At 37.3% G+C, this 26,056-nt stretch overlaps 1 protein-coding gene and 1 long non-coding RNA gene across 7 annotated transcripts in view; both read right to left on the bottom strand.

The window, feature by feature from the left end:
• Positions 1-26,056, bottom strand: part of LOC149554269 (carbon catabolite repressor protein 4 homolog 6-like) — a 270,686-nt gene that overhangs the window by 42,944 nt on the left and 201,686 nt on the right. For 4 of the 6 annotated variants that reach the window (XR_016353242.1, XM_089789492.1, XM_089789491.1 and 1 more), the window contains one exon: positions 20,141-20,226. Coding sequence is in view for 3 of the 6 variants with exons in the window: in XM_089789492.1 (XP_089645618.1) it covers positions 20,141-20,226 (86 nt within the window). In the remaining 3 variants the exon portion in view is untranslated. Of the gene's footprint in view, positions 1-20,139; positions 20,227-23,180; positions 23,264-26,056 lie in introns of those variants that run through there. The other 2 variants (XR_016353241.1, XR_016353243.1) reach the window with 2 other exon arrangements.
• LOC149554271 (uncharacterized) lies at positions 13,244-14,231 on the bottom strand. The gene is made up of 3 exons (XR_016353244.1): positions 13,840-14,231; positions 13,519-13,742; positions 13,244-13,408 (listed from the first exon to the last, which is right to left on the bottom strand). It is a non-coding gene; the product is annotated as an uncharacterized LOC149554271 (long non-coding RNA).

Here is a 26,056-nt window from a genome sequence, read left to right as displayed (position 1 = left end):
TACAAATCCCCAACAACTTGGAATTTTGTTATGGGCAAACATTCGACCAAAACACTTGCCACAGTGACTTGAAAAATCACGACAACTATTTGTCAAAACAAATAACAAACCAACCTCGAAAGTACACTGAGCTCGACCACAACAATAGCTCTGTGAGCATTTACTTCCTTTTCCATACAAGTCAAGGTGAACACGTGAAGATGTTCACCTAGAACATTAGATCTCCTAGAGCACATATTCAAACAAACAAAAAACAGAAATTGTGAAACACATTATTCTACCCTACTCTGTTATTTACAATTCTAGAGATTTGGTTCCAAAGAATCAAGTGATTCCCATGAGAAGTATCGACAACACTCAAAACAGCTTCAATGAAGAGTTGATACCCAAAGAATCGATCAATGTCTTTCTCTAGTTAGAGATTATGATTTCAATGCAATAGAGAATGAACGAAATGCATGAAATTATCCTAAAAAATCGATAGGAAATCATGATACAGGAAACCCAATGAAAAGCATTAAAAAAATCAGAAACTTGTCTTTCTATTCTTACTATCCTTCGATCGCTCCTTAAAAAATCTACCTTTTTACATTATTTTCTCTTCTCATTCCAAGGAATGAAACGTGAGTGGCCGCAAAGAAAATAGGACATTTCATAATCATGAAGGAAACGGCATAAAGCCAAATTCTTCCACTAACTTGACAATTTGTAAAACATTCTTGAGGTTATCAGTTACTTAGGTACTTTTATTATTCCAAGCACATGCAAATACTAAGAAAATAAACTGACTTAGCAACAATAAATCTAACACTATTCTAAGTGGCTACAATTAGAGAGCTTATAGGAACACTCTACTAATTATGCCACCGCACTATAGGACTTATTAAAACATAGCAATTTAATCCTATGAACAATAGAACTAAGGCATGACTTTGAGTTCCTTCATATTTGTTGCATCCTCCTGTGGCATCATCTTCAATGTGTCTTCCTATAGCACCTTTGTATTGTTTCTTCCTATAGCACAATTCTAATGGTTTGTTCCTATATGTCGTATGGGGTCAAGAAAGCCGACTAGGAAGAGAAGTTGTCAACACTATGGGCATACCATACACCTTACAAGGTATCGTGATCACGCACATTCACCTGGATGTAGGCAAGAAAAGTAAATCTCCATCAAGCTTTCACTCCTCCACTCTAAACATGGTCATGCCGAAAGTAATTAAGATCCCATTGAGCCAACTCAATGATCAAATCCAAATACTTCATACCATCATGCTCATAAATTATTTCAAGGAACTCATAGCTCAGGTACAACTTGTAGTTTCCATGAGGATGCTCCTCACAAGAAGTGGCCCAACCAAAGGGTAAACTCCATATTCAACCAACTGTTAAGATTGCTCCTACAAATAATTTTCAATCAGGTCCACATCACCAAGGAGATAAACAACTACCAATAGGGCCTGCTTATTTGGAGGGTCGCTAGTAGAACTCCGCCCAAAGGCCCTAGGCCCAACCAAAGGGTAAACTCCATATTCAACCAACTGTTAAGATTGCTCCTGCAAATAATCTTCGATCAAGTACGCATCACCAAGGAGGTGAAAAACTACCAGTAGGGCCTGTTTATTTGGAGGGTCGCTAGTAGAACTCATATTTCCATCAAGTTGATCATTTGGTGTTGGTTCAACGATATTTTTTCAAGTGTCATCTTCCAAAATTGCTTCCTTCATCTTAGACTCGGGTAACAAATAGATTATGTCTTTGTAGTAGATGATATTATCGTCTACCTTGCATCAATCGTCCTAAATGTATCCATCCATTAGTTTGCACGCAAAAGTGTTCTTGGAGTATTCGACCAACAAATGTGCCTTCCAATTAGCTAGAAACAGTGATAGAGACTATATGGCAACATTGGGTGCCATAGTGTGATCCAAGTCCAAACTCTCAATTCTCCCAACAAGCTGGCAGAATCCCCAACTCTAATACAATTGTAATGTTATAAAGACGATCTTGGCCTAAGGGTGATATATGTCCGAAGGATTGTAATGTCCCGAAGGCGATATTTGTCCAAAGGCAAACTCGGCTGAAGGCTATCTTGGTTAGAAGGCTATCTCAGACCGAAGACAATCTTTGTAATGTCCCCGTTTTTGCCAGCATCGGAGTTAGTGATATTAGCATATTATTGTGATCCTCGTAGGGTAATTAAATTGGATAGAGGGTCTTCTGAGGCAGCAGCTTAGCTTGGTAGGGTCTAATCTTCTCCACAATTCAGTAAGTTATAGGTTGGTCTTTGTTTGGCTCAAATTGGACTTTGTTTGGGAATAGTTTTTTGTACTTACTATTTGTGGTAAGTTGGGTATTGATTGAGATGGTCCCTTTTCTACTATTGGAAAGTGCATTTGGTCACATGGAGAAATAATAGGTATGACACCTACTTCAAACAGCATATTTAAATTATGAGTATTTTGGGAGTTATTATATTTTTAGCGGCTAAATTATTATTAAATTATTAAATAACTTATTATAAAGTTATAATTTAACCTTATAATTTCACATAAGTTGAGGGTTGAGTTGTCATTGGAAAGAGTTATTTATTAATTAGTTAAGCCAAGTCAAATCAAAGAATCTAATGGAAGCTTCTAATTAATGTTGTGTGGTGAAGTTCTGGAGAGAAGTTACATTTTGGCAACAAAAAGGGCATCTGGAGGTTATAAATACAAGCCCAGTTGTTGAGAAAAGCATGCTTGATTATTTATTTATTTTTGTTGTCTTTGTGGCTTTTTCTGAGTTTTTTGAATTGCATGCCCTTGCTGAAGTACAAGGGTTTCTAAATTTCTGAAGATTGTTGAAGTCATTGTAGAAGTATAGTGGTTTCATTAGTTAAATCTCCTCGCTGTGATTAACTGTGATTGGGAAACTGAATAATAATTCCGAGAATTTTGAGTTGGTGTACACAAATTAAGCTTAAGTAAATAATTTGTCTTCCTCTTCTAGCAGATTTCTATGTCTAAGAAGAACTGCATATAGGTGCTTGCCTTGGATTTTTGGTGGAAATATCAGTTAATAATTTCCATTTCAATTCTGAGATTATTCTGGAAAGTGTGATTGGTGTAATTAATAAATTCAAAGATTACATTTGGGAGCCACATGGAGTTTATGGGCTGAGAATTTCAGTAAGAAATCTGGGAATGCATTTTAATATTATAAGGTCTGCATTCTGTTCTTAAAGGCTTGCATTTGAGGTTTACAGGCCTGCAGCATCATTGTGAAGACCTGCAATTTAATTCTTTGGCCTGTGTTTTGGGACTATAAGACCTGCATTATCTTTTGGGAAGCTGTGATTTATGTAGCAGAGGAATGCTGCTCATCTACAGTGCATTTGTGGAGCAGTTGGGAGCTACACAGAGTTGGAGCAGGTGTCAATCCCATTCCTATTTCAATCAGGTTCCATTTATATTTTAATATAGGTTGTTGTTTATTACAACTGAGAAATAAAATTGCAAGATCATTTGAATTTCAGACTGGAAATGCAAATTTACTATATAGTAAACTGGTATACTGTTATTTATCACAGTAAAGATTATTCAGAACATGTTTCGAATTGTTTGACAAATTGACAAACAACTAAATAGCAAAGAAAATCAGTATTTGCCAACATGGGTTTTACATTGGTTTGCACGCAAAGTGTTTGACGAAAAGTTGAACCACTAATTAGCAAAGCAAATTGGAGTTATAACTAGATAGGGTTATTACAATCTTGGTCTGAAGGGGATGTTGGTCCAAAGGCAAAGGCTATCTTGGTCTAAAGGCAACCTCAATCTGAAGGGGATCTCTGTCTGACGGCAATGTTGACCCGAAGGGTATCTCATTCCAAAGGGAATCTCAATCAAAAGGCAATCTCGGCCAGAAGGGGCTCTCGATTCGAAGGAGATCTCGGTCAAAGGCTATCTCAGACTGAAGGCAATCTCGGCCTGAAGGCAATCTCAGCTGAAGGCTATCTCAATCAAAGGCAACCTTGATCCGATGGGTATCTTTGTCCAAAGGAACTGTTGGCCTGAAGGGTATCTCGGTCCAAAGGGAATCTTAGTTTGAAGGCAATCTCCATCTGAAACAAATCTCCATTCTGTTAGTGAACAGATTGTCTTCCAAGAAAATACATACAAAATAACTCTAAATGCCCAGATGAGAAGACTAAATCAGCACTAACAATTGGATAGGTTATCATTAAATTGATAACCTTCCTCTGAATTTATCTGAGTACAGCTCCCTGTGCATGATTTACAATGAATTCATAGCAATACAAATATAGATGCTTTTAACTAGAAAGCACAAAAGGTTTACAAACATCTATCCGTAATCATGAAATAGATGCGGAAAAACTAAGAAGCTAAAAGGAAATAAATTACACAAAGTCCATTTATCCAAATTTTACATAACAGAAATAACACAGAGAAATGACAAACTATTCATCACAAATACACAAAAAGCATAGCACCAAGTCCAAAGGATAATCGTGATCATGATTAAATACAGCAGATACACATTCAGAGAAAATCAATACCACTCCAAGTTGAATAATGATCAGAAAACATACATTTAAATCGAAAGTTTTAATATGTTGCTGTTATCGCTCTCTGAACACAACAAAATGACAAAGATTTTTCTGTTTATGTACAATAATCACTATCTGAAAATGAAAATTCCCTTCCCCTGCATTACAACATCATAGAAAAGAACAAAAAAAACCATCTCGCAGAAGCCCAAAGTCTGCAAAAAGGAGTCGTTTCTCCTCCCTGGCAAAAACTGAAATAACACTGGAACCCCTTTCTCCTCATGTTTTTACAATATATAGTTTTTCTGGGTAGTTATTCAGTTATAAAAACTAACAACTAAAACAAGTTTGAGTATGAGAGGCATAACTAATTATGCAACCATTGGATCTCCTTAATCTTTGGATATGTTGGTGATATCCCACTAATCTATGTCCCCACCAGAGCGATTGGTGAATTTATCGCTGAATAAAAAGTTATTGGTTACTATTTGCAGGTATATAAGACTGTTGAACCATCGAACCCGGTGAACCTGTTTGAACCAAATTGCACCATCTCAAATCTCGACCCTGAACTCTGAACTATCAAATGCATTTGAGCCTACACATTGAACTACTTTGTACCACCTGAACCACTTCAAACTGCTTTGAACCTTAGTTCAAAGAGGTTCAAGAGTCCACAATAAAAAATTTAATCACTAATATTTCGAACAGCAAGACAAGGTCTAGGTTCAGGAGGTTTAACTTTTTATCCAACCGTTGGATCTTTCTAATTTTCAGATATGTTGGCACATTCCTAATTTTCTTCCTTTCCACTGAAGCGATTTGCAAAATTATGCCCAAGTAAAAAGTTACAGGTGACTGCAAGTATATAAAATTGTCATTTTAAACAGTTGAACCATCGAACCTGTTGAACCATCGAACCCATTGAACCAGTTTGAACCATGTCAAATTTCGAACTTGAACTCTAAATTGCCAAACTCATTTGAGCCCGCACTTTGAACTGCTTTGAACCAATTTGAACCAAGTTTGAAGTAGTTCAAAGAGGTTCAAGACCTGAAACTGAAAATTTAAATACCGGGTCTATATTGGGTACCAACAGGGGCTCTAGCTGTTGGACTGCTTTTGATGCAAAAATAGAGAACTCCAGCAATCTTTAGCAAAATACCAACGCTTTATCCATTGGGCAAAAAGAGTCACCAAGAAGAAAAAACTGGGAGCTATTTACAGAGGGGGCGAAGGGGAGCAAGCCAAAGCCAACAAACCAAAAACTCCTAAAGCTACCAGCAATCACGAAGCTTGCACATTATTCATGCTAACACTACGCGCGCCAAAAACATAATTACAAGGTAAATACAAAGGTAGGAAAAGAGCCTACCACAAGAGCCCAAAGTAAGAAAAGGAATCACGTGAATCCTTTTACTAGCTAGAAGAAGCAGGAGCCTTTCCGCATCAACAAACCATGCCTCATTTGAGCAACTCCACAACATTGTTGGCTAGTGACTTCTTAAATGCCAAACCTCAAATTCAAAGCATATATGCATATGTTGACCCAGCACTCTTTTCCGAACAGCCATAACTCATCATCGCTTTCGTCTTCATTTGAGAATTGATCTTCCACATTCATCAAATCAGATTTCATTTCAAACTGAAAAAAATGACAAGTAAAAACCTTATTAATAGATGGTGTACAATGTCTGAAAATGCTGTCCTCGAGAGTTATTTTTTGCATATGGCTTTTAGTATCATGATCAGCTTGAAGGCAAAGAGATGCCTCATCTAACATAGGATCAGTTCTAGAGTACATGCTTTCTTCATCCCTTCCAAGAATCAAACCGCCATCAAACATGCAATGTACGTTGTCCCTTATCTTTCCCAAAGTGTCATCACATTTTCCATCATTACCTCCACAATCCAAATCAGCAAAACCATACATAGATGAATGAAAAGAAAATTTATCAATGAAAGCTTCATTGTCAAACTAATTTGAATGAATACCAGAGTCATCATCGAAGAGATAATTCGGCTTGAGGGATGATAGAAATTCATATATAATTTCTTCTTCTTCATTAAGAAGTGTCCTTCAGCATTCCGGCTGAATCACCAAATTTTTCAAAAAGAATTTCCTCATGAGAAGTTCCAGCCAAAGGTATATTTACCTCAACATAAACATCGCTTTCATTTTCAGATTGATAAGGTTTTTTTAATGGGCTGACCATCATTTTCACAATAGGACATATCACTTGCAGCCCTCTCATTAAAAACAAAAGATTCGAATTTCGATAGCACATTGTTGTCAAAATTTTCACAAATAGGAACTTCTGAAATGAGATGACTATCATCACTTTCAAATCTAAAACTTTCAAAATATGGAGAGAGAAAAGATTCATGAGCACCTTTATCTATGTTTTCATGAGCATCATCATTGTCACTGCTGCTATGGTTTTCACTTTCAACTTGAGAGTTTTTATCTACCCCTATCTGATCTTTGTGAGGCTGTAATATTTCTTGAAGTAAGAAAGCTTCTTGCTGCGATTTTGTTTCCAGATTCAGCCCTTTGGCCAAGTATTCAGTCACAACAGAGTCTCCTTCAACACAAATTTGAGCACCATCTTTAAAATCAGCATGAACAATAAGATCTGCTGCTGCATTATTACCAAAGTGGAAGGATTCCAGAATAGGGTCTTTTTCAGCATTCACATATAAAGAGCCGCTATTTTCACAATCTCTCATGACCTCTAAAGATTTGTCTTTTGGTAAAGCATGATTAGAAAGCATTTCAATGGAATCTTTAAGACAAAGATGATCATCATGATCCTCAACTATAAAACTTTCTACATGAGATGAAGTAACTTAGGCAAGATTTTATTATTGGCCCTTACCATTTCCCCATTGTTGTCAGTTGTTTGGAATCCATTCTCACTCAGGACTAAATAATTGCATGACATAAAATGTGGAGATATAACTGAGGCTTAAACATCATCCACCTCCAAATGTTTTCTCATCTGAGACACTTTCTCCTCAAGTTCTTGTAAGTCTTTCAACTTGTGAAATCTCATGCAGAGGCTTTTCCATAGCAGCCAAGACGAGGCATCATCTTCGAGACTTATATTATTTCGGACACCCCAAGAAATGCTTTCTTTAAAGCTGTCCACAAATTTGTGTAACACTTTATCATCAATTTGATAAAGTTCTGGGAGAGAAGGGTTTGGCCTTGATCTTTTCATGGTTTTAATATCTAGCATGGTATTTCTAGAGTCGCCAATCTGCTGCACATGGACATAATCAGAAAATTGAGAAAACAAATATATATATTGATCTTCGTTAACGTATCCCCAGTAGAATCGCCAAAAATCTGTTAGTGAACAGATTATCTTCTAAGAAAATACAAACAAAATAACTCTAAATGCCCAGATGAGAAGACAAAATCAGCACTAACAGTTGGATAGGTTATCATTAAATTGATAACCTTCCTCTGAATTTATTCGGGTACAGCTCCCCGTGCATGATTTACAATGAATTCATAGAAATACAAATATGGACGCATTTAACCAGAAAGCACAAAAGGTTTACAAACATCTATCCGTAAACAAGAAATAGATGCGGAAAAACTAAGAAGCTAAAAGGAAATAAATGACACAAACTCCATTTATCCAAATTTTACATAACAAAATAACGCGGAGAAATGACAAACTATTCATCCCAAATATCAGAAAAAGAAGATTGCTATCAAATTTAGAGGGAGTCTGACACTCCGTCAGAGATAACTTTGGACGAGGAGCACAGAAGATTGATATCAAATTCAGACGGCGTCTAATAGTTTATCATACACAATCTTGGATGAAAAGATCAACAGATTAATATTTGGTTAATAATTTCTTCTTTGTGAGAGAAGTTTGAGGTGAAATCCATTGTTCCACCCTCTGTGAGTGGGTATGGTGGATCCACTCTCTGCATTGAGCTTGGTGGAAATGCATTCTTCTCACAGAGAAGTTTTTGTAATGTCCCCATTTGGTTGACATCGTTTTACGTGCCGAATTAGTCTATCACGGACTCTCGTAGACTGGTGGTTGTGATGAGAGGGTCATTCTGGCATTTATTTGAAGATTGGATGGCTTATTATGCTCTTGGAGATATTATTTTATCATTACTTTTTTATACGCGGCCTACATGTTATAATTTTAAGTTGAGTTGAACTTTTTATTTTATAAAGTTATTTAATTAAAAAAGTGCATTATAATGAGTTTTTATAATGGATGCTTTTAAAAGTTCTTAGTAACTTCTTAGAAAAGTGAATAAATAGAGGGCTTGGCCTCTCATTTGCATGGACAGGATTTGATAATTCAACTACATTCTCTTTGAGCATTTGTGGCACCATCTAGGTCTGCAAATATTCAGCATAATCCTTGAGAACGATACCTCTCAAGAGAATGCATAACTGAGGAAGTGAAAGACCTTCTGAAGGGTTGCACTTTGGAAGTGGTATTCAGCCATTTCAAGTTGAGCTTAATTTGTATACTCAGACTACCTAAGGGTTTGATTTCTTCGAAAAAAGCAGAACCGAAAAAAAAAAGCAGGCCGAAAAAGGAAAGCGAAAAAGAAAATCCGAAAAAAAAAGCAAGTAGAAAAGCGCAGAATCGAAAAAGCAGTCCGAAAAAGCAACTCGAAAAAACAGATACGAAAAAGCAGATCCAAAAAAGCAATTCGAAAAAGCATTTCAAGTTGAGCTTGATTGAGTTTTCAGACTAGGGTTGAAAGTGAACATCTCTGGAGTCATTTTGGTGAAAAGATTGCATCATATTTGTTAGAAGGGTTTTGTAAAGTCTAGGACAATATTTATGCACAAATCTGATGCAGAACTGGTCATTTTCAAATATCAGATTGGGAGCATATTTGGAGTCATAAATTCATCATACCTGGTTTGAAATTCAAGTTGCCAATTTCTTTGCATTCCTAAGACTTGGGCAATTCAAATTATGCTTGATTTAGCACCATTTGGAGAAAGAAACAATTTATACTAAAATCAAACAGGGCTGTACAAGTACTGCTATACTTGCAGACCGTACAGTTGCTGGATTTGGGACAGATTAAGGTTGCAGCCTGATCACTGTATCTTCAACATATAGACAACATTGTTGCATCATTCCCAGGTTCTTTTAATTATAATTATCTGAATATATGTTGTATATGAGAGTTTAATGGATAAAGTCACTGCTGTATATGCGAGATGCATTTCTAAATGTCAATTGTTGTTCATGTGACAAGAAAGACTATGAATTTTGTCTCTATTTGTACCCAGCTGCATAGGACATTGGTATATCTTGGATAGTGACACAAAAAGCATGTTTAATCCTTTGTAATCAGTCATGACAGTGCACTGTTAATTTAGTAGAAGAATATATATATATTGGCACTGTTTGGGTATCATGGAGTAGGGTGGAATTATAATCTAACAAATATTTCTTTCAGCATTTTATATCTCAGCGGTATAGTTGATTGCTTGCCAAGTGTTTGATAAAATTGCTTAGCACATATTCACTATGTTATATTGCACAGTTCAGACTACATGCCAAGTGTTTGACATAATTGCATAGTTCAGTGTTAGTAGTTTTTAGTGACCTTTGAGTAAGGGTCATTACAGTGGTATCAAAGCTATAAGTCCTGCCATCCTGTGGAGGTCTTATAGGGAATTTGGAACAGCCGGATAGAGGGGAAAGTGTTTGACGAAATGCCAAAACACTAAAATTAGAGCATTTATGTTTGAGCATGCGACAGGGGCCTTATAATTTCCGCAATACCAGAGCAAGACAAAATAGGATTTCAGACCTACAGAGCGAACAGTCTAGTTCATCCGTGCAAGTGGACATAGAATCTAGTGATACAGACACAGAGGAGGTATTCTTTGATCAAGACATCAATATGGGTGACCGAGATGACAGGAATACAGGATTGGGCAAAGACGAGAATGCTGGTCCAGATCAGGGAGAGGAAAGATTCTTACAGTTATTAGACACCTTAGCACAGGGACAGCGATTAGCAAAGCAGAGAGCACAGGAACAGAGTCAGAGATTGGAGCTTATTATGAAGATGATGGCTCGTCAAATGGGGTTGAATGCTAATGTGGGAGGAGGAAATAATCAGAATGCTAATAATCAGGATGGAACACATAATGGAGGAAAACAAGTTGGGAACAATTTCGGTTATGCACCCCAGCAAACTAGGACAGTGAGTTCACGGCCCATGATTCCCACATTTCCTCCTAGAGCTCCAAAGCAGCCCGAACAAGAGCCCCAGATCACTAATATACAGGACCAGTTGAGGAGAGATTGGGAAGCTGGAGGTCCAAATTTTATTGCTGCAATTACCTTTAGGGAGTATATAGATGTGCGGATGAAGCATATGCCACGTGGACATGACAGGAACCAAAGCTATGAGCTATGGAAGAAAGTAGGGAAACTTCAGTTACCATATTATGATGGCTCGAGGAAGTTTACAGCAAGAGCTTGGGTTCAAAAGCTTGACACATACTTTCAAATGAACCCTATGCCTGAGGAAGAAGCTATTAAGTATGCAGCAATTCACCTGGATGGGTTAGCACACGAGTGGTGGCATCATGGTATGGTCACTATGGGTCATGCAAACATTACCTCATATGTAGAGTTTACGGAGAGATTGATTAAACGTTTTGATAGGCCTAAGGATCGTACCTTCCCTATGACAGGCAGAAACTTGTATTAGGAGTTTAACAGACATGCTGATTCGATATAGGGAGACATTAGCACATCTTCAAGTAATGGTTTATCTGCATCATCTTCACAGGGAAAACGGGTTACAAATGTTGTGCAGGTTGACCCAGTAGCATCAGAAGGTGATATCACAGGCACACCGGATTGTGTGATTGACACAAATAGTGATTCCAGTACAGTTGAGTTGGATGAAGTTACAGCAGTTGAGGATACTGTCATGTTTGAGGATAGTACAGTTGATCAAAAAGTGAGCATTCAAGACTTTGTAGAAAATGAGTATCAAGCACAGTTGGATGCTTCTTCACATGTGATAGAGGCTAGTAGCTCTTTACTTGGTTTGGCAAGCCTGCTGAAGACAAGGGACAAGAATATTGTCACGGCTTTATCTCATCATGACAAGATACATGGATTGATTGAGAATCACATTTGGATGATTCAACTGCAGGAGAGACAGAAAGGAGTCACGACAAGTTCTTCTTGTGACAACTTACAACAGATCAAGGAAAGCATGGAAGCAATGAAGGTAAGTTACATACACCTAATTTCAGATTGCGATCATCTCCTTAATCCTGCAGGGATCTATTTAGATGCATTGAAGAAGGAGGAGGAGGAGGTTGACCGGCTTTCTCATGAGCTCGAGGACACTCAGAATTCCTTGGTGTGTATTCAGTTGGCTCTCCAGGATTCTGAGAGACATGTGGACGAGCTTTGTCTTCAGGTGAGCTCAGTTCAAGAGTTAGCACGTATAGCAGGGACTCAGTATTCTTTTACAGTCAGGTCACATGTTGATGATTTCTCAGAGATGACAGAGTTTACAGAAGAGTCCCAAGATCTGAGTATTACAGATCATAGTTGGAAAACTGGCCAAATGCAAAAACTCGCCAAGCCCACCAAAAGTTTAATCGGGAAAAACTCGGCGATTTTAAAAAAAAAACTCGAAAAAAACTCGAGAACCTGAAAAACCGCTGAAATTTAATTAAAAATACATTTATTTTGCAAAATTTAATGAGAAGATCCATCTAATAAGTTAATTAAAGACAATACAAAAGAAAGAAACAAAGTTTAAATATATATAAATGCATCATGCGTACAAAATTGCATTCTCATGCAGAATGCTCATGGTAGGAAGCAAAATAGTAAATTATTAAATAGTTTCAATCTATCAAACTAGAAGTAAATACTAAAAGTCTAAATACATCAATACAATGTGACAATGTCAATCACATCTTCCTATTTCCACTTGTACTAGTAGGAAAGCAAGGGGGTCTAGTCCTAGAAGAAGTGCCCCGCACTGGGATAGGGCGTGAGCTGCGTGACTGTGAACTCTGTGGCTGTGCCCCCTTGCTGGATGTCCCTACTGACTGGCTTGGTGTCCTAGAAGAGGATGCATCTCCTCCTAATGGTAATGCCTGATCCTCGCCTGAATCATCATCATCCTCGTCCTCATCCTCAATGTCATCCATAGTGAACTGAAAATCAGTGTTAGCCTCCCCCTCCATGGCCTGCCTCTCCAAATCAGCGATCTCATCTAATGTAAACAATGGACTTGGCTCCTGTGTTGTCCAATCAGAATAAGGATCTATCTCATCTAGATCAAGCGGACCAGGTAGTTCTAAGAGCTGTGCATTTTTTATGCGCAACTTAAGATTATAGTGCACATAAACAAGGTCATTAAGCCGTTTTTGAGTCATTCTGTTTCTTTTCTTTGTATGGATGGACTCAAATAAGCTCCAATTGCGCTCACAATGGGATGAGCTACAAGGTTGGGATAGGACTCTGAAAGCAAATTTCCTTAAATTGGGGGTATTGCCACCCCAACTTGCCCACCAAGCATCTGCAAAACAAAATTAAAAAAGTTATAAAGCAATAAAAAAAAATCAGAAGCACAACTTATCAATTAACAAAAGTTTTAAAGTTTGATGCTTTACCAAGTGCTTGAGTAGATCTTGCTCTCTTTGCTAGCATAGAAGAGAACAAAGGACCCCTTGATTCCACATAGATTTGTTGTTCGGTCACAATAAGGTCTCTCTCCTCTTTACTTGATATCATTCTCTCAATGCATTTAGAGAGACCTTCCATGACCTCTCCATTAGGATCTGAGTAGGAATCATCAGCCCTAAAACAAATAGAAAATGATATCAAGTCTTACTACACAACCTTAAAAAGTAAACTAAAATAAAGACTTATTAAAATTTCAACTTCAAGGACAATCAATTATCATAGTACCTGAATTTGGGATTGAGGAAGTAGCCTGCTACATGAATAGGTTGGTGGAGCATATTGTTCCACCTCCTATCAATTATTTCCCAAATGAGATCAAATCTGAGACTATCCCCATGATATTAACTTCTAACAGCCTCTTTCGCCCTATCCATGGCCTCATAAAGCCCTCCCATTCGGGATTGCTGCCCATCACATGTGCGCAAGACTAGAACCAGGGGCAGAGACATCTACATTTGAAATTTGAAAAATACAAATTAGTTAATAACATAGTAAGTTATGAATTGATAATGAAACTTGAATAAACTAAAAATATAATGAAGTTACCTCCATAATCTCCTTAGCCTTTGCAAAAAAGCTATCATCAAAGACTATTTGTGCCACAGCCTCTCCTTCGGGATTCTTTGAGTAAGGTGAAGCAACTCAATCAGCACACACAAACATTTGCTTCAAAGCCAATATGTGGTCAAGAATACTTTGCAACGTCAAGAAGACCGTTGCAAACCTTGTCATAGCAAGTCTCATCAAATCTTTGCCTTTAGTGGCTTTTCTCATCAAACTGAGAACCCATGGGTGATTATAGATATATTTTGTGACTCGCCTAGCATCTTCCACAACTGGACTCACCCAATCAAGTTTTCCTATGTCCTCCAAAAGAAGGTCAAGGACATGTGCTGCACAAGATGACCAAAAAAGTGTGCGATGCCTCTCTCGGAGGATTCTACCTAAAAGATTAGCAAAAAATCAATAATCAGTAACAAACTTTCCATATTTAGTATTTACAAATTACATCCAATCTAAATTGAATAATACCATAGCATTACATTCATGATTCATATTGATTCAAATATAAAAAATTAAATCTACCTGCTGCCACATATGCTACTGCATTATCTGTGATTATTTGCACCACATTCTCTATTCCCACCTCCATGAAACCATTCTCCAACATTAAAGCCAATGTGGCTGCATTTTTCACTTTGTTGGAGGCATCGACAGATTTCCAAAACACCACATCATCTTTGCAAGCAATAAAGAAGTTAATAATGGTTCTACTTCTTCCATCTGTCCACCCATCGGATAAAATGGTGCAGCCATACTTCTTCCACTCTTTCTTTTGGTCTTCTATCAAAATGTTGCCCTACCAACCGCTTTGTCAAGCAACCTACAAAATTTAGATGTAATATTAAATAAAGTGTAAGTGTTAGTAAAAAATTAGGAAATAAGTTATAACAATTAAGATTTAAAATATAACAATGAACTAAAGCGAATCACAATTATTTACAATTACTAAATAATAAAATACTTACCTTCCACTCATATCCTTGCGATTAGGCGTCTTGTACCCTTTGTTTGATATTGTCATTGCATTCACCATATTGACCCAATAGGGACTATCAGCGGCATTCATTGAGATATTGTTGTAAAACCAAAAATCAGCTGTTGCAATATCAGTTTGCTCATGCACCTCCTTAAACCATGCAGTGCCCTCTAATAATGGTTGTGCTCCAAGTGTGTTCCTGGGCACAAAATAACCACCTATCCCTGATGGGGATCCAGATGGTGATGATGAAGTAGGAGATGTAGAAGAAGTGGAACCAATAAAAGAGAAATTTTGTTTGCGGATCCATGGGCTACAAAGAGATCCTGGTATGTTCTCAAGTGTTTCTTCTTCCTCTTGCATATCAAAAGGAGCTCCTTCAGATTCAGCTATGGCTGCCCTCATAGCTAATTTTGCCCTCTCCCTATTCAATTTTTTCTCTTCGGCAGCTGCAAGTAGGGCATGGATGAATCTTTTTTCTTCATCAGTTACCTTGAGACAAGGATTTGAGTCATGTTTCTTTATGCCTGCAAGGTGGTATTTGAGGCGGTTTATGCCTCCAGAAATAATTCTCATAGGGAATGCATATCACCTTCCCAATATGATTTGGACTTGGAGCTTCATAGGCACACCGCCATGCCTTATCTCTTGCATTTTTAGACTAAGTGCCTATATATCTAGATGGGCATGGTGTTTGTGGCCACTCTTCTTGCGGGTTTGTCATTTTTTTCATGGTTGATCGCTGCCCTACATATAAATATATAGAAAAATGAATTAAAAAAGTTAGAACTTAGAAGCTAGGGTTTCAAATGATTCAAAGTTTCAAACTTCAAGTTCAAACTTCAACCATATTCTTAGCAAACAACAAACTTCAACCATATCCTTAGAAGCTAGGATTTCAAATGATTCTAAATGATTTTCAATGATTTGAAAACATTCAGAAACAACAACAAAAACAAAAGAACATTTGTTATAAAACTATAAAAAGTTTTCAAACTATGATAAGATGAACATACCTAGAAAGAAATTTGTCTTCTAAAATCAGTTAGAATCCTCTACAATCCACTCAAATCCGCCTTGAATCACTTGCAATCAACCAAGAATGCTTCCAAACCTTCTTCTCTTCACTCCTCAAGGCTCTAAACAATGCAAATACAAGAAAGAATGAGAAAAAACACATTCACTGCCGCTTTAATCCGTTACAGGCCGCGGGCAAAAATCTCACCAGTAAATCGCGAGTTTTTATGAAAAACTCGCTGAGTTTTTTACGATTACTCGCCGAATACTCGGCGAGTTTTTACCAGACTGCCGAGTTTTTAAGTCGGCGAGTTAACTAGTGAAAAACTCGCCGAGCTAGGAAACTCAACGAGTTTTTAAAACTCACCTTTTCCATCTATGTTACAGATGATAGCTATTCTGAGGTTACTCCTTTGGACAGTGTACTAGGGATAGAGTATAGGAGTTCGACCAGTCGGCACAATCATGTGTCTAGTCAGCTGAGAGTTGGCGAGCGAGACATTTCTATCACTTGCGAGCATTTCGATGCTGTTCGTCAGTTGTTAGCAATTTATGGATGGGGTTCTCCTACTAGTGATGAGCAGGAAGGCAGTTATCTTTCCTTGACAGAGATCCACTCTTTATGGGAGGCTATCCGGATTCTGAGACAAGATTATATGCAATTGGTAGTTGACAAAGATTATCTTATGGAGTGGGGCAGTACAGCATATGACGCATTATTGGTCAAGGAAGATGAGGTGAGCGAGCTTACTCAGCAGCTCGAGGTGACTTCTGAGTTTCTTGAGAGTACACAGTTGGCTTTCAAAGAGTCACAGTTTCATTTAGCTAAGGTGACCATGGAGTTAGAATGACTTCAGTCTTTACCAAATTCTGTACAATCACGGACCGTGGTGTTTGGTGATCCGAGGATGTCCATGGTCAAGGTTGATAGAGGCAGTGGAGATGAGGATATATCTATCCACGACACTAGTATTGGCATATTTGGTCTGTTTCCACTAGAGGTAGTGAGTTAGGCGCTGCAGCTGAGCATTGTGGTATGTTTGACTTGAAGGGCACAGAGACTAGTGATGTTGTTGATTCTGCGTCCTTGGCTATATCATCATCTAACTTAGCTAATGATCAGTAACGGTGGTATCACATCTGCAGGATGAGTCTTTGACTGGGATTGGTTCTTTTTACCAGCATTATACTACAGGATATGTTCATCGGTTTGCTTTTGATCCATGTGTTGAGGAGTTGATGGCAGACAGGTTTGGACTGGGCTCTCGTTTTTGCTATCTACTGTGTAATGACTATTCACCATCAGCAGTGCATGGGTGTTATGGTTATGAGACAGTGGTTGGTAATTTGCAAAGTTGTGTTAACTGCAGTAGATGTACAGTGTGTGGATTCTCTGTATTTGGTGCAGTTTCATGTGGGAGTGGTCACTATTGTAGCAGAGTTGGAGTGTGCATTCCGCATAACACGGTGGGTTGCGTGGATGGTGTTTATTATGTTGACAGTTTGGGTGATCTACTCTACTTCGGGTCAGATATTTTGAGAGTTTGTGCCTCGTGGGTTCCTGACTGTGGTAGTAGTGGATTTGGAGTTTAGTTGCACCGTGATTCACGATTCATTCATGGATTCCTCTTGGTTATATTTCAGAGGTTGTTGCAAGAGCCTACGTTGACTGACAGCAATACAGTTCATGACTACATTTGGGATCCAGGTGGAGCGACTAGTTTGTTGTTCAGCCATTGCTTGGGGACAAGCAATTTTAGGAAGGGCGGACTGTAATGTCCCCGTTTTGGTTGACATCATTTTGCGTGCCGAATCAGTCTATCACGGACTCTCGTAGACTGGTGGTTGTGATGAGAGAGTCATTCTAGCATTTATTTGAGGATTGGATGGCTTATTATGCTCTTGGAGATATTATTTTATCTTTACTTTTTTATACACGGCCTACATGTTGTAATTTTAAGTTGAGTTGCACTTTTTATTTTATAAAGTTATTTAATTATAAAAGTGCATTATAATGAGTTTTTATAATGGATGCTTCTAGAAGTTCTTAGTAACTTCTTAGAAAAGTGAATAAATAGAGGGCTTGGCCTCTCATTTACATAGACGGGATTTGATAATTCAACTACATTCTCTTTGAGCATTTGTGGCACCATCTAGGTCTGCAAATATTCAGCATAATCCTTGAGAATGATACCTCTCAAGAGATTGCATAACTGAGGAAGTGAAAGACCTTCTGAAGGGTTGCACTTTGGAAGTGGTATTCAGCCATTTCAAGTTGAGCTTAATTTGTATACTCAGACTACCTGAGGGTTTGATTTCTTCGAAAAAAGCAGAACCGAAAAAAAAAGCAGACCGAAAAAGCAAAGCGAAAAAGAAAATCCGAAAAAAAAAGCAAGTAGAAAAGCGCAAAATCGAAAAAGCAGTCCGAAAAAAGCAAGTCCTAAAAAGCAACTCAAAAAAGCAGATACGAAAAAGCAGATCCGAAAAAGCATTTCAAGTTGAGCTTGATTGAGTTTTCAGACTAGGGTTGAAAGTGAACATCTCTGGAGTCATTTTGGTGAAAAGATTGCATCATATTTGTTAGAAGGGTTTTGTAAAGTCTAGGACAATATTTATGCACAAATCTGATGCAGAACTGGTCATTTTCAAAGATCAGATTGGGAGCATATTTGGAGTCATAAATTCATCATACCTGGTTTGAAATTCAAGTTGCCAATTTCTTTGCATTCCTAAGACTTGGGCAATTCAAATTATGCTTGATTTAGCACCATTTGGAGAAAGAAACAATTTATACTAAAATCAAACAGGGCTGTACAAGTACTGCTATACTTGCAGACCGTACAGTTGCTGGATTTGGGACAGATTAAGGTTGCAGCCTGATCACTGTATCTTCAACATATAGACAACATTGTTGCATCATTCCCAGGTTCTTTTAATTATAATTATCTGAATATATGTTGTATATGAGAGTTTAATGGATAAAGTCACTGCTGTATATGCGAGATGCATTTCTAAATGTCAATTGTTGTTCATGTGACAAGAAAGACTATGAATTTTGTCTCTATTTGTACCCAGCTGCATAGGACATTGGTATATCTTGGATAGTGACACAAAAAGCATGTTTAATCCTTTGTAATCAGTCATGACAGTGCACTGTTAATTTAGTAGAAGAATATATATATATTGGCACTGTTTGGGTATCATGGAGTAGGGTGGAATTATAATCTAACAAATATTTCTTTCAGCATTTTATATCTCAGCGGTATAGTTGATTGCTTGCCAAGTGTTTAATAAAATTGCTTAGCACATATTCAGTATGTTACATTGCACAGTTCAGACTACATGCCAAGTGTTTGACGTAATTGCATAGTTCAGTGTTAGTAGTTTTTAGTGACCTTTGAGTAAGGGTCATTACAGTTTTGAGGCGAAAGCCCTTGCTTCCACCCTCTCCATTGAGGGTAAATGTTATGTGAGTTACTACATGACTTTGTGGTTACTATAGTAAGGTGACAATCTTACAATAGTCTAACCTTCTACCATGATGGATATCATATGGTTGATGTTTAAGCAAATGATGATACATTATATCTTGTAAATCAATATCAACTAAGAGATGGATATCTATGTGTTGTATTGTATAGATATATGTCATGGTGGCTTAACATCTTTAAACAAACCATGAATATAATGTTCCTATGATAAGTATCATTGAGAATGCATGTGCACATACCTTATGGACATTTTGAGTATGTGGTGAATGTAATGTGACTTGATATTTTGATCCATTACTCGTGAGTACTTGGTGAATATCATGCAACTTGATATTCTAAGGCCATAATTCTTGATATCATGAGATGCTATGTAATGGTGAATATCTTTTGATCAAAGATATTCTTAAACATGCCATTCTTGATATTACACTAAGGTAATATTATATCCTGTGTTTATCCTCCCTAGCTAAGAGGGAGTTTTTATGTTTTGTAGCCTCAGTCAGATAAGTCCTATGAGACTAAACGTTTGAAGATATACATACATATATGTATCTAAAATACTATTAGAAAAAATTAATACAATCATGAGTCAAAGAATGTTAGATGTGAATATGTGTGTTAAGCAATTGGTCATTATATTAGTCACCTAAGAATGAATAGACATGTCTGGTGGAGGGCTCTGTCTACTTGTCTCGTTCTCAGTACAAATGTAAGAGAGATTGCTACATTTGAAAAACACATACATTACAGGCAGTGCTAATACATTTGCAGCAATCCTAAAATCCACAGATTGTCTTACCAAATGTAGTCCACGGTACCCATAAATCGCCTATGGTAGCTTGTGACCTGTGGCTCCCCATTTGAATCTTTAGTGCCAGCATAATCCTGAAAGCATGCGGTTACTTCTGTTTAATTAATCAGGACCAACAAAATTTCTCTTCAACGCTTTCAATTTTTTATCAAAAAGAAAAAGTATAGATACATAAAAATAAAAAACAAAACATGACAAGTCCTTATGATACAAACAGTGTGAAGCAATTGTAATTAAAAGCAAGTAGCATTAAATAGAAGGATAATCCAATAAGAAGCAATAACAAGATAGAACAAGACATTGTCTAATGGAACCTGTATCCACTTATCTGGTGTGTTCTAGAGGACAATTTTGCTGTGTTCAGGACTCTCCCTCTTAACTCCATGTGGAAAATGAGCAATCCCCATGATATTCACAAGCTCTCGTAAATCCTCACAGCAAAGAAAATAGGGTTTATGAAAAAAGATTCCATAATAGATACTTTCACTGTAGAAGTGAATATATCTGTGAAAATGACATCCTCAGAAATATAGTGATAAAGATCTCTTGACGCAGGGGCATTGTCTTCTATTAAGTTTTCAGTTTATTTATTCCTGATTTGCTTTCTATTTTGTTTTTGATAGGCAGGTTTTTGTTTCCTGTCGCCAGATGGCCTGATCAAGGATTGGTCACAGTTCTCAGTTATTGAACTTAATTCGGAATTCCAAAAGGTAGTCAACAGTTTGGGCTGGAACTAGTTGGGACTCAAAAACAATGGTAGGTTGCAGTCAAAAAAAAAGATGAAAGATCTGTCAGGTGACAGAGAAGGGAGAGAAACGAAGGTGTTGATTCGGCTGGGACAAGAGAAGAAGTGAGAGCGGTTCAATGCTTCTTGGTGAGATTGATCGGAAGGAACGTGGTGGGTCACTGGCTAAAGATGGAATCCTACACCTGCAGTTTGTCACTGCTTTGAAGTTCGATTTTCTTCCTTCATTTACACAGCATACAAAGGATTGATATATTTGGTTCTCCATGACCATTTAGAATCTAGTATTAACCAACCATTAGGTCTGTAAATGTCCCTATGGAAGCAAAGATCAGGCAAAGTCTGTAAAGGTGAATTGTTTGACCATATATCTTGTTAAATCTATTCAACATTTGAACGTCTGGTAAATTTCGCATATGTTGTCTTAACAATTTGTTTTTGTTTTGTAATGATCTCCTGTCACTTGAAGTCGGCCAGGTTGCATTGTTAGTATTTGATATAAATTGTCCATCAAATTGATATCTGAGTACTAAATTTACACCTTAAATTGGTAACTGTTTGTTTTATCTGATTCCTGTCACATTTGAGAGTGGAGTTGATTTGCCTTTATCATCATTTGATATCAGATCCAGAGGTTCTCAGGGTTTAAGCAGAGCGTTGAACAAGAGGAGACATATACCAAGACCAGTGGGTAGAAAGAGAGCTCGAATCGTGGTTGAACAAAATATTGAACACGCTGCCTTGAAGAGGTATGACAAGGATAGAGAAGATGTGGAAGAGATTTTGAGAACTGATAAGAAGCGATCTTAGGGAGGACATATGAAATGAGGTGTGATTGGCTACGAGAAGTGAATGAAATTCTCTATGTCAAGAAGAAAGTGATGTAGAGGAACATGAAAGAGAATAACAATAAATTGGCAAAGATCAATTTTTGAGGGCCCTTTCGCAATTTGCAAGGACCAGAAAAATGGATATAGCAAATTTTCTGGAACATTAAAACTAGATGGGTCAATTGATTGTATAGGCAAGTGAGAAGAACATTTTGAGGGGCAGGAAATTACAGATACCCAAAGAGTAAAGACAGCCCAAACAAAGTTTAAAGTACCAAAAGGACCAAACAGCAAACGGAAACCCAAGAATAACAACGTGGAATCAAATGGTGACCAAGTTGAAGGGGAAATTTGTTCCTGGAAATTATGAAATGGAATTATCCAATAAGTTGCAAAATTTGAAGTAGAACAATGAGCATAAAAGAATACACAAAGGAGCTCTAAAAGTTGGGCCATTTGATCAGCAAGGCATGAAATTGATAAGGAGAAGGTAGCCAATGATGTGAATGGCTTGTGATTGAATCCCCAAGAAGAGGAAGCCAATGATGTGAGGTGGCATATCAATATGTTAAATTCAAGCATGACAATGTAGAAGGGTAGTGCTACTACCCAACTCCCTTTGTGAGCTATGCTCACAAACACTTCACCCGGAAAACTTGATGCAAGGGCATTGTCTTCAATTGAATTTTGGTTTATTTCTTTCTATTTTGCTTTCTAATTCATTTTTTATAGGCAAGTTTTTGTTTCCTGACACTGCTTGGGCAAGTCAAGGAACGGTGACGAAAATCAATTATTGGAAATTTTGAATTTCGGAAGGTGGTTGACATTTGGGAGAGAAGCGGTTTGGCCTTAAAATGAAGGTAGGTTGCAGTCAAAAAAGAAAGAAAGATCACTTGAGTGAAAGAGAAGGGGGAGAAACAAAGTTCTTGATTGGATTGGAGCAAGAGAACATGCGAGAGTGGTTCAATGCTTCTGGTGGTGAGATTGATTGGAAGGGAACTGCAACAGAACTGGCTTTTGAGCGAATTCTCATCCTGCAATCATTCTTCATTACTGCTTTGAAGTTTTTTTCCTTCATTTACAGATGTGTTTGCTTGCAACCATTGAGAATCTGCTATTGCCTAACCGCTTGGTCTGTGTATGTCTCTATGGAAGCAAATTCTAGGCCAAGTCTCATACAGGGAAATTGATTTATGTGACTCTATATTTGTTTTGCTCTGTTAAATCTATTCAAAATGTGTACCTCTGGTCACAATTATGACTTTTCTATCTTAACAATTTGTTTTTATTTCATAATAATCTCCTGCCGCCTGAAGTCAGTAAGGTTACATCATTAGAATTTGATATCAATTGTCCATCAAGTCAGTATCAGAGTAATAAAGTCAGAAACCATAAATTGGTTACTGTTTGTTTTATCTGATTCCTGCCGCATTTAAGGGTGGAGTTAGTTTACCTTTATCATTATTTAGAACAGCAAGCCATCACCCTTCTCCATTTGTGGTTTCATGTGATGCAGCGTATTGTCCCCACGAACACCTAAAATTGTAATGTTTAGCATGAGGATGAAATTGTGATGCTATAAGACAGTATCAGTTTCTGGTTTGCCTATGATATTACTTCTATGTAAATATGAGCATGCAGCTGTTAAACAACTAGTACTAATACCACTACTAATTTCTGATAAATTCATCATGTCAATCTTAATAGGAAAAGAAATACTTTGTATGCATCTAGAATATATCATTTGTCTGACAGATGAGAGATTACAAGTGTGATAAATGTTAATTCTATATAACTCTGACAACATAACTGATCTGAACTGCAGATCATGCAGATCTAGTAAAGCATGAAGATCCTTAGAAAGGATTGGCCTCTTAAATACCTTATAGTATTAACCTAATCGGTGTCTTCCTTGGAGCATTTAATAATGTTCTAAATTGCATAGTTATAGTTAGTATATTTACTAACTAATTGTGTATGCTTGAGATGCTGATCTGGGCAATATAAATATTAGTTTATATGTAGGGCCAACCTGGAAAGAGTCATGTCCTTTCTAAGGACATGCCTCATGGGTGCCATATAAGTAAGAGGCAGGAATGTGGATAGAGGACACAGGAATACAATAAGTCTGCTCCTTTAGCATTCACTGCCTCATACGATTTATAGCAGAAATAAAAATATTATCGCAGAACTATCGATCACAACAAGAATACTTAATATACCGTTTGGTATTGATCAAAACCATCTTCAGCAAAGTTTAAAGGCAATATATCAGTTTGGTTGTTTAGAATTTGCAGAAACTTTACATGGTATCAGAACTCTGGTAGTCGAACCTAGGTTCTGCAAATTGACAATCAGATTTAAAATATCTAGCAACATCCTTCTACCTTCAATGGCTAGCGCAATCAAACCTGAAGATAGGTTTGATGGAAAAAAAACACTCCGTTGCTTGGAAATTCAGAATTATGATGATTCTTGAAGACAATGATGTAATACAGTTTGTTGATAAGGAATCCAAGCAACCTGATGTTGATCCTCATAAAACTATCTAGATTAAAGGAAACAGGAAAGCCATGCAAATCATAACTAATTTGTTCAATGTGTAGTTGAAGGAGCAGGTAGATAGTTTCATTGGAAAGTTCTTATTTGCCAATAGCACCCCATTGCATGTAACTCAATCTCCTTATTATAAGGAGATGATGTCGATTGTAGCAAAGGGGGGACCATCATATGTGCCACCAGGTGAGCACATATTGAGATCCATGATGATGGATAACAACTATGCCATGATCATTGTTTTGATGAAGCAAATGAAGGAATGTTGGATATAGTTGAGATGCAACATAATTATGGATGGGTGGACAATATTACGTATTGTCCACTCACCAACATCATGGTTAAATATTCAGATGGCCCATACACTCTCAAGGTAGTTGATTGTTCAAAGCACCAAAAAAAAGCTGATTCTTCGTTTGAAATCCTACAGAAGGCTATTGAGGAGGTTGGGCCACTAAATATGGTCCACGTAGTGATAGAAGCAACACATGTGCACAGACTTGCATAGAAGCTTATTGAGGCAACCTATAAGAATCGATTTGTTGAGGCCTATACAAAGCAAGGGAAGAGGGTGAAGGAGATAGTGAAGAGTGATCAATTTTGAAGTGATGCAAATACATTGTCTCTATCATTACTTTGGTTGTCCAGGTAATCAAATATGGCGATAATGATGATATTGTTACATAATTATGAATTGTTAATAATGATTAGTTAGTCGAAGGGGTGGATGACTTTATATATGTTATGTGATTACATCACCGAGATATGATGATATAGATGTGGTGGTTGGAATTGTCGTGGTTGTTGTAGACATTTTAAGCATTTGATGAATTAATAAAGAAGCTTGTGAGTTCTTTGAAGAATTGTGTTCTTTGTTCTTCAATTACATTACTAGTTATTCTCGTATGCATTAACTGAGTGCCTATAATGTCCCCTTTTTAGCATTCATAGCATGATGTTGTCGTTAGCCTATTTCCCCATGGTCCCGTAGGCTAACCAGGACATTAAAGGGGCTTAGAGGCCATTTGGCCTAGATAGTTTCAGTTGCAAGTCTTTCTGAGGGGTTTTGAGGCAACTTTGGGCATACTTACTATTTATAGTAAGTCATCTTGGACATGGGCGGACATCCAGTGGCAACGGTATGTCGATGGTAATTGTTTAAAATCGACAAAAAGACTTGTTTATCATTGATAAGATTTGTTATGCATTGATAAAGCTATTTTATAAAATTAAATTTAAATATTTAACTTTATTAATGCATAGACTATAGTTTGTGGGAAATATTTAAATTAAAAGTCCCCTTTATTTTATAACACATTGGAGACATAAGTTACATAAAGGGAGTTATGTTTTATCCCACATTGACAAAACGAAGGATGAAGCTCTTGTGAGAACACTATAAAAGAAATGGAAGTGCTTCTTTTAAGCATGCTTGGGAAAATCAAAGAAATTGGAAAATTTTCTGGAGATCATGTCTAAATAGTTTGAAGGACGAAATCCCTTCAAGCTGAAAATCTTGACGCCATTGAAAGATATGGTCTTGAGATTCAACAGGGTAGCAGTCTAAAAAAAGCAGATACGAAAAAGCAGCCCGAAAAAGCATAATCGAAAAAGCAGGCCGAAAAAGCAGCCTGAAAAAAGCGAAACCGAAAAAGCAAGCGGAAAAAGCAATCCGTAAAAGCAGTTCAAAAAAGCGAATCCGAAAAAGCAGTCGAAAAAGCAAATCGGAAAAAGCAAAGCAGAAGGGGCAGCATTGTAGAAAATTATTACAGC

Source organism: Cupressus sempervirens, chromosome 6 (genome assembly GCF_028749045.1).
Source record: "Cupressus sempervirens isolate cs-2001-9-10 chromosome 6, ASM2874904v1, whole genome shotgun sequence".
NCBI classification, from domain to species: domain Eukaryota; kingdom Viridiplantae; phylum Streptophyta; class Pinopsida; order Cupressales; family Cupressaceae; genus Cupressus; species Cupressus sempervirens.
The sequence above is the reverse complement of the archived record's forward strand: the minus strand, read 5'-3'. Positions and strand labels throughout refer to the sequence as shown.